Below are 9,180 nucleotides of genomic sequence, written 5' to 3'. Positions count from 1 at the left end.
TAATCTAAATCTACCCTTTTTCAGTTCAAAACCATTACCCCTTGTCCTATTACAACAGGTCCTGCTAAAAAGGCTCTCCCTATCTTTCTTGTCAGCCCCCTTTAACATTTGAAAGGCCACTATAAGGTCTCCTTGGAGCTTCCTCTTCTCCAGATTGAACAGCCCCAGCTCTCTCAGCCTGTCCTCATAGGAGAGGTGCTTCAGCCTTGTGATCATTTTCACGGCCTCCTCTGGACCCTTTCCAACTGGTCCACGTCCTTCTTATGTTGGGGGCTCCAGAACTGGACACAGTACTCCAGGTGGGGTCTCACCAGGGCAGAGTAGAGGGGGAGAATCACCTCCCTCGACCTGCTGGCCACGCTCCTCTTGATACAGCCCAGGATGCGGTTGGCCTTCTGGGCCGCAAGCGCGCATTGCCGGCTCATGTTGAGCTTCCTGTCCACCATCACTCCCAAGTCCTTCTCCTCAGGGCTGCTCTCGATCCATTCTCCACCCAGCCTGTATTTGTGCTTGGGATTGTCATGATCCATGTGCAGGACCTTGCACTTGGCCTGGTTGAACTTCATGCTGCCCCTCCATATCATAGAGCCCTCTGGCCCTGCCTGACCAGCCTCCTTAGCGGTGTGGAGGCTCCAGTATGTGAACCTGGGTCTCCTCCAAAGGGGAAATGGAGGTTGAGAGGTTCCAACCTGAACACAGATAGGCGTAAGTGAGGATGTAAGTGCAGGAGCAGGGCCTTGTTCCCATGTCTAATCTAGGAGGGCCTGAAGAAGCCTTGGATATTAACCGATATGCCTTTGCAAACCTGTCACAGTGTCCCTGACATTTGCTTGCCACTGCCACCTTCAGCACCTTCCCACACCTGACCCTCCCGCCATGTCCTGGTAAGCCACTCTATTAAGGCCTTGCACCTGCTCTTCCCAGCTAAACCTTGCCACCCCATTTTGTCCTCACCTTCTCTTCAGCCTTTTGGCTCCTTCCTCTTGGCAATGGAGTCATCCTCTTTGCCTTAATTATCCCCTCAGGTCACCTGAGGCACTATTTACCTTTTGCCTGCAGCCTCATAATGATGAGAGCCCATAACATGCCCATTACAGGCATGCAAAGCTGTGTTTGCCTTCTCACATGCTGTTCCACCACACCTAGCTCAACTCTGTACTGTGAGCTCTATTTATTACAGTGCAAGACGGTGCATTGACCAGCTAGCAATGACCTGAAGGCACAGCAAGGCCATTGGACATCCTGCCATTCCGGCTGAGCTGGGTAAAACATCACGAGTAAAACTACGCAGGTGCTCTTCAACCAAATGTGCACCATCCAGTGGTCTTCAAACTAACCAGGTGGACTAGAGAAGAGGAGGTGAAATGGATCTTCAGCCTACTGCAGGCACAAATGAGATGGAAGCAGAAGTACATTAGATGTGCTTGGACACTTTTATTTATGAAGTGAGCTGAAACAGAGAGTCTCAGAGCAGATTTCCTAAAAGGAACAATGGTTCACTCAATAACTGTGCATTTTGCTCCAAGCTCTTCCCTCAGGGCCTTATTTTCCATAAAAGCCTGAAGGAGGTAGGTCCCTGCCTTTGCCAAGGAAAGAGTGCCCTCAGGCAAAGGACCAAGTTCATCTATACTGAGGGCCACCGAAGAGGAGCACCATGGCAAATCCTTTGAAAAGCAGTGCCAGAGAGAAGATGGCACCACAGGCAGCCCCTCGTGGTGGGGCACTGTCGCATGTCACTGATTTTATCCGAAACTCTGTCTTCATCCAACTCCATCTTCATCCAACTCCATCTTCATCCAACTCCATATCCGTGGGGTACTTCCATCCATGGAAAACATGCAGGCATGAGAACAGGGAGAAGAAATAAATTCTGCTTTAAAAGCTTCTTGACACTACCAGAAAACAGCCTTTGAGCTGTGTACAGCCAAAGCTGGAACATCACCGCTGTGTAACTTCTGGGCTTCATCTGTACCAAGCCAGTGGTAAAAATAAAAGCCGTATTGAGGGACAGGAGATAAAAGGAGGGGAAGCACAGGAAAAGTTTATGTTTTTTCTTCAAGGTAGAAGACAAAAGTGGTCCTAAACCACTTAAAAATAGAAATGGATATAGGGAGAAGGAACAGACTAGGATAGACCTGATAGCTCCCAGAAAGATTTGCACTTTCTTCTAAGACACCAACTGCCACAGCATCTCTGAGTTTCCTGGAACTGACAAATTAACGTAGTCCTACACCACAGCCTGACAGCACAATTCACCGTGCACAAAGCATCACGACATGCTTTAATTCAAAGCCACCAGCAAAAATTCTGCTGCCTGACAGACATCCTTGCTCACTGCTTGCTCTTTCTTCCATCACATCTTTTTTTTTTTTTCTCAGTTGAGTGTCTCAACTTTAAAAAAAAAAAAAAAGGAGTGTTTTTCAGAGAGGGTGAGAAGATCATACCAGACAGTCAAGAGAAACCACTCCTCCTTGCAAGTGAGAGATTGTTTTCCTGCTGCATCTGCTCTGGCTTTCTCTTTACTGAGCACAACACTCTGCTGCAAGTCTATTCAACGCTCTAGCAGGTGTCTGGCTTGGACAAAGTTCACAGCCTCACATTCCTGGAGACAGGACAGGGAAAAGGAAGAGAAAGTGTTGCCTCCATCCTCGTTTGTCATTTCTTCCTTTTTTCCCTTAAATGAAAAGGATCCGATTTTCACCAGTGAGAGCACTGTTGAACGCCAGAGACAGCACGCAGTGCCTGAGGAGAAGCTACAGAGGGGGTTACAGGAAGGCAAAAAAAGAAAAGGGAAAACAAGAACTGGCAGTAACAGCTTGAGAAGTGGTGATGTCCTACAGATGGAGACCCAGCCTGTCCTAAGTGCCGGCACAGCACCAGGTTGCCTTTAGCTACAGCGTCTTGCAGGTCCAACTAGAGGTAAGTGGTCTTTGTGTATTCATTGTCTTCGCCATCATCTTTTCCTTTGACATGTCCATTTTCAGAGCTACTGCTGGCATTTTCACAGACCTAATGAAAGGGAAAAGAGTTAAAAAGCAAAGAAAAACCCATTATGAGCTGATGGCAGCCTTCTCTGAGACATGCAGCCTCTGGCATTTAAACTGGCTTCCCATTCTGAGCTGCTATGGACATCCTTCTCCCAGCAGGACAACAAAAGTACTGAGGTTCCATGAGGTCTCATGGGGAACAGGGGCTGGGAGGTACAAGAGGTAGAAAGCCAGAAGACATGGCTACGAGATATCGTCCCTTTCTTGGGGAGGGCCTGGAGAGCCAAGCAAAGTGCCAGCCACTCCTAAAGTCCTTCCATTCCAAGGACAGGAATGAATGGATGACCACCATGGCAAGAGTTATGGGGCCTCCTCTCCTCCCTCTGCAGTAGGGCAGCCCCACTCCCTGCTCTCCCACCACTGCAAGCTTTGAAGAAACCCCCAGCCCCAGCCCATGCAATGCCGATGGCTTCCCACAGCGCTGGCACTTCATGTCCCTGCCCAAGAGGGTCTGGTGGTGCCCATGCCCAGGAGGCAGCATGGACAGTACCACGTACCCACCTCAGCTGGAGGGCAGCCACCTCCTGTGTCGTCCATCAGGTCAGTGCTGCGGGTCTCAGGCAGCAGGACACAGAGCAAGCTCCCCACCACGGGGGCACTCCCGAAGATGGCCATGGGGATGGTCTGGTGGTACTGGTCCAAGAGGCGGATCAATGGGGCCAGGATCCCCGCCACCCGCCCTGACATCGAGCACAGCCCCACACCGGTCTGCCTGAGGGAGCAAGAGGCAGTGGGGAGGCACAGGCAGGGCTTGGCCTCCTCTGGGTCGCTGTAGGACTGAGTGTGGCCATGGAGATAATTGAGCTCTTGCCCCACCACTGCCACCAGCCATGGTGGAAGGAAGAACCAAAGCGTGGGAAGACCTCACCTGACGACCGTGGGGAAGAGCTCTGCAGAGTAGACGTAGGAGGTGGAGAAGGAGGCTGAGGCTGTAAATTTGCCGATGATGGCCAAGACAGTGGTCACTATGGGCTGGTCTGAGGGGAGGAGGAGAGATCACCTCTGTGGGACAAGGGCCCAGCACCACTTGAGGATGGCAGCTGTGACATGTGGCAACAACTGTGTCACTCACAGGAAGCCATTGCCTCTGAACAGTGCCTGAACATGGACAGAGGAGCAGCTCTAGCCCTGGGACCACACTCAAAAAACTTTGCATCCATCATGTCACCACCCCACATACTCATTTTCCCAGAGCACAACTCTGCTAATGGCTGGTCCACCAGGCTCAGCTCTCCCCTCTCCTGTTGTGATCAGCAAGCAGAAGTTTGCTGATCAGAACGGGCCTTGGGGAGTTAACCAGGCACCAGGGTCAGCTCAAGCCCTGAGACGTGAGCCAGCCTGGCTGGGAGCACAGGACCTGCACCAGTAAGTGAAGTGCTGGGGCTCTGTGCCTCCCTGTCCCAGAGGTTGTCCTCTCAGGATGGGTAGGGTTTGTTCACCTTCAGGGATGCCAATGATGATCAGACACACCAGGCCACTCAGCAGCAGGAGAACAGCCTGGGTTTTCTTCCTCCCGAACCACAGCAGCATGAAGATACAACCAATGCGGGCTGGGATTTCCACTGCTCCAAACGCAAGCTGTGTCAGGTAGATGTCCAGACCAAAATTTGTCACGTTCAGACTCAGCCCATAGTAGACAAGGCTGTTCACAAACCTGAAAGCCAGGCAGGGTGGCACTGAGCATATCTATTGGCCATGAGGAAATACAATATTGATCTCCAGTGACAACATTATCACCAAGCCACAAGATTTACAAGGGACATAAAACGAGACCAATACCACAGGATTGCCAAAGCTGGAATGGTTCTACCCTTTCTCACAAAACACACAGCATCTTCAACAGCCAGAAACAGAAATATCCATCAATAACACCCAAAAATAATGAGGTGAATTTACAGTTATGACTAACCATCAATCCCTTCTTCTGTTCACCTAGAAGTTTGGAAAGAGGGGACCAGGGGGTGTCTTACCAGGTGCATGACATGATTAAAGTCACCTTTCGGAGGTGCTTCTTCCGAAAGAGATCCAGAGTACTTCCAGACTTGGTCTGTTTCTCAGGCTTTAACTTCAAAAGGCAGAAAGCCAAAGAGTCAAACCAGGTAAAGGGTAGCTCCTCGTCCATCTCCAGTCAAAGGAAAGCCTCAGCAGGACTCACTTGTGACCCCAAACTGCTCTGGGAGGGAAAGTAGCCCAGTGGCGCTGGGCTCCCCTGGCTGTGCTCTAGGTACCCAACACAGTGGTGTGGTGACTAAGACGTTCCTCAGGAAGAACACTTCCCCAGAGTAGGAACTTTGGGGTGGGCAAGGAGGTAACACCCTCCCTCCTCTTTGGGCATCTATACATGGAAAATTGCAGACTAAACAGAGACTTTGTTCTCAACCCCCATACTCCTACAGGCCTTGCTGAAGGAAAGCCAGGGAAGCACTTGGATCCTGGTCATATCCCAAGGTGGACTCCAGAAAGCCCCAGACTGGGCCTCAGCAGAAGCTGTGCCTCTTCCCTGACCTCGTCTCTGTACAACACAGCGGAAGCTGGAGGCACCCACCCACGGTCCATCCCCAAGTCGTCCCCAGCAGACATGGAAAGCTGTGTATCAGACGACCTCAGCTCCAGTGGCTGCTACAAACACAAGCCCAGAGCAACATCTCTGAAGACAACCATCCGTTCCCCCTGCCGTGACAGGTACCTGCTCAAGGAGTTCTGGTGGGATGGTGCGCTTGTTGGTGGATGCTGCCTTCTGAAGGATCTTCTTAGCTTCTTCTACTCTGCCTTTTGTCACCAGCCACCGAGCTGATTCTGGTATGACCCTGCCAAGGAGGTGGAATCAGGAGATGCTGCTGTGACCAGCTGAATTTCCCCACAGCCCATCTCCCTGTGACCACCTCCAGCAAGCAATGTAATGCACATTACCCGTGATGGAAAGGTCTAAATACCCCCTCAGGTCAGGTTTTACGGGCCTATGTGTAGGCCCCAAGGGCCACATTTGGGGACCTGAAGCAAAGCAGCTACTGCTCTCAGAGGTCCAGTGCCCCTCCAGCATCTGCACTGGGAAAGACCCAGCCTGCTCCTGAGCTGCTGTCTTCTCATACTTGCTGCTGTCGTGCCTTCAGGGAGCTCTGCCCACACCCCACTTACCGGATGCAGAAGAAAAAGGCGAATATAGGAGCGGATCCTGCAATCTCCAGCAGCCTCCAGTTGCGAATACCGTAACTCAAGCCAGCCAAAAGCATCTGTCCGACGGCGAAACAGCAGTGAGAAACAAGCACTGCCTTCGGCCGGGAGGAGACACCAACCCATTCTGTGGCTGAAAAGAAGAGCTGCAAGGATTCAGAATCATCCATGCAAATGATCTCCTCTGATGCAAACAGGGTGTTTCCCATGGTAAAGAGCTCTCCTGGAGGTGAAGAGGTCTGCATCAGAGCTTTGACATCAAGTCACACATGCAGGTCACCAGTGTTTCATGAGATGCATCACCTGTCCGTATCATCAGGGTGTCCTGGTCCTCTGCAAGAGGACACAAAGCTCAGGAGTCACCTCTGATCTCAGCATCCACAGAGCCCCTCACTGGGGTAGAGCTGGGGCCCAAATCAATCACATCCCAGAGCTGCTGGGCTCTCTTCTTGCACTGACCTCCTGAGCTGGGAGGCTGTCCCCTTGCCCTCCTCTGAGCACTGGCATCGGAGAGATTCTCCCCATGGCTCTCACTCAGGGTTGGGGGGATACCAAAGGGCAGTGCAGAGCCAGGTCTGTCCTCACCATGGTGTTTTTCTAGTCATACATGATCATTTTGATTTCTTTGCAGACCTTTCCTATTGCACCTTGAGAGGCCCCAGCTGTCTGCCCCAGGGCAAGGGCATCCTACTCACCTAAGGCCAGGATTGTCATGGTGATCCCTGACACTGAAGCCCCCACCACACATCTGAAGGCCATGTACACATAGAAATGGGGCACAAAGGCAATTCCTACACCAAACAAGGCCTGGAGGAAGACGGAGATCAGAATGACTGGCTGGCGGCCGATCCTGGGGAGGAAGAAGGAAGACGCAGTTGGTACCTGGAGAGAGCCCATGGAGAGGGGGAAGAGCCCAGCGGGTTACGCAGTGATGGCATTGCCCTTTCCTGAGGGTGATACGGCTCAGAGTAGACTCTGGGTTGACATGTGAAGCACTCCAGGCACACTCTGTGCCCTTCTCCCTTCCACCCCCTGTGTGGCCATGTCCTCACGGGACCTGAAGACTTTGGTCAAGGTCCTTGTTAGTGAGGAGCGGTGACAAAATGCACGAGGTGCAGTGCCCAGCCATGCTGGCAGCAGCGTGCTGCTCTGCGCAGTGCCGGCTTTGCACGGACACTGGACTGGTGGTTGTGTCTCCTCACCTGTCACTTAGTGGCCCAAAGATCATGGATCCTAGGAATAGCCCCACCATGTAGATGGACTGGGAGATGTCATGCAGATCCTTCCTGTCACACACCAGGTCAAACTGGAGGAAGAAAACACAGATGCTTTTGTCCTCAACAGGCTCCAGTTGCTTTCTGAGAGTGGGCAGCCTTTCTGGTCCATGGTGGACCCGGGAGTCAGGTGCTCAAGCTCTTACTTCAGCCCGTGGGAGCAAAGACCCCATCCTCAAGGATGCGAGTCTCCATGGTGTGCACACAGGACACAAGGCAGAGGTGGGATAGGCGTACGAGGTGCTCAGCCTGCCTCTTCACCATGGTGCACATCTCCCGAGCACTGGGACCTGCAGGAACCCCCCCCCCCCCAGCCCAGACACCCCCAAGGTGGAAAATTTTACTTCAGGTGGGACAGAAGTCCCAGCAGCTTGCTTCCTCCTAGACTGCCTTCCCTCCCAGAGGAAAAAAAAAGGGTGAGTACAATGCTGAGTCCTGGGCCAAGCAGTTTCTGTCAAAGAGATGTTCTGAACCGCCAGCGTCCAAAGAGTGTCTACAGGAAGAGTCATAGAGGGAAGAGCACATACAGGAACCATAGAGAGGTCAGGAAGCACCCAAAGTTTAGCCCTGCTCTCTGGAGCACTGCTGGTGTTGTTGAAGCTCCTGGTGACAATCAGATCTGTGGCTTTGCAAGCTCCCCTCTCCTCGTCAAACCTGGTACCTCCACACCGAGCGAGGAACGGTGAGGAACTTGAGCTGTTCGCACCAAGCCTGAGCTGGAGTCACCACACAGAGACCCTGAAGCAGACACCCTGCAGCTGCTCGCCCTGACAGGGCCCGACCACGCGAGGGAGCAGAAACCAAGCGCTGAGCTCTGCCTCCTTCCCTTGGCCAGGCCACCCGAAGCACAAAGCTGCGTGCAGGAATGAGTCGGAAGGTTACTCCCAGTCTGCAGAGGGGCAGGGAGACCAAAAATGTCCCACCAGGAGTGATTTATCTCTGCCTGTGGCCCCGCTGGTATCTATACTCAGCCTGCTTGCACGCAGCCCCTCCAGGACCACGTCTGGGGGCTGGATGGTGGAACCAAGGTCCCCAAAATACACCCGGTATAAATCTCAGCCGAGCCCATCTGCACAATGGCTGACACCAGCTTTGACCAAACCGCAGGACAGGGCGGCCGTTTGGGTGTCCTACCCCTTCCACATCCCCGGCACGTCAAAAGGCAATTACAGACCTCAGTCAGCAGGGACGGCGGCTGTCCTGGGGGGTACACCCAGCCGTTGCTGCACTTCTCCGTGGCGTTCAGGCCGTAGGCCATGATGGAGTCAAGATCCCAGTCCACCGGAGAGTACATGGAGCACTGCTCGTACGCCCCGTCCGCGTCCCGGGGCAGGGTGAGGTTCAGCTGCTCTTCCTCGGTCAGGTTGGGCCCGACGGCACGGATCCAGCTGGTGTCGCAGTGATGCGGCACATGTGGAACCATAAAAAGTTGGCAAAACTGGTGGAAGGCCACACTGAGGCAGGGAAACAAGGTGAGCAGCACCAGCCATTTCTGAAACGGCCCGAAATCACCAACCGCTTTCAAAATTTCTCCGATGCCTGACATTGGCAGCCGCCTCTGGAGCAGGACAGTGCTGGACAGACTGGGCTGGAAGGGCTGGAATTAATGTTTAAACCTAAGATAAGCTCTGCAGTTGTAGGCAGCCACTACAAATACGTGAAGTCAGGGTAGACTGAACGCCTGATGT

At 52.9% G+C, this 9,180-nt stretch overlaps 1 protein-coding gene across 2 annotated transcripts; it reads right to left on the bottom strand.

Annotated features, from left to right (window-relative positions):
• Positions 1-2,251: 2,251 nt before the first annotated feature.
• Positions 2,252-9,038, bottom strand: LOC104473142 (solute carrier family 22 member 13). Of its 2 annotated transcripts, none has more exons than XR_015257766.1 (10): positions 8,667-9,038; positions 7,421-7,524; positions 6,914-7,068; positions 6,183-6,351; positions 5,734-5,854; positions 5,018-5,112; positions 4,487-4,701; positions 3,916-4,019; positions 3,549-3,759; positions 2,252-3,009 (listed from the first exon to the last, which is right to left on the bottom strand). XR_015257766.1 is itself a non-coding variant. In XM_086741566.1 (10 exons), the coding sequence occupies exons 1-10, from the start codon at positions 9,036-9,038 to the stop codon at positions 2,914-2,916; spliced, it is 1,647 nt and encodes a 548-aa protein (XP_086597692.1). In that variant the 3' UTR covers positions 2,252-2,913. The 2 variants fall into 2 exon arrangements, 1 of the variants encoding a protein (XP_086597692.1); XM_086741566.1 differs by having other exon boundaries at positions 3,916-4,024.
• Between the last annotated feature and the right edge of the window lie 142 nt (positions 9,039-9,180).

The sequence above is a fragment of the Chlamydotis macqueenii genome, chromosome 2, assembly GCF_036417535.1.
Source record: "Chlamydotis macqueenii isolate bChlMac1 chromosome 2, bChlMac1.mat, whole genome shotgun sequence".
In the NCBI taxonomy this organism is placed as follows: domain Eukaryota; kingdom Metazoa; phylum Chordata; class Aves; order Otidiformes; family Otididae; genus Chlamydotis; species Chlamydotis macqueenii.
This window is presented reverse-complemented; position numbering and strand designations above follow the sequence as displayed.

Excerpts from the sequence above, each read along its gene's own strand:
- LOC104473142 (XM_086741566.1), bottom strand. The coding sequence starts at position 9,038 with ATGTCAGGCATCGGAGAAATTTTGAAAGCGGTTGGTGATTTCGGGCCG. Across the intron at positions 5,113-5,733 it reads CACCAGAACTCCTTGAGCAG|TTAAAGCCTGAGAAACAGAC; the intron begins GTACCTGTCACG and ends TGCCTTTTGAAG. Across the intron at positions 4,702-5,017 it reads TTAATCATGTCATGCACCTG|GTTTGTGAACAGCCTTGTCT; the intron begins GTAAGACACCCC and ends CCTGGCTTTCAG.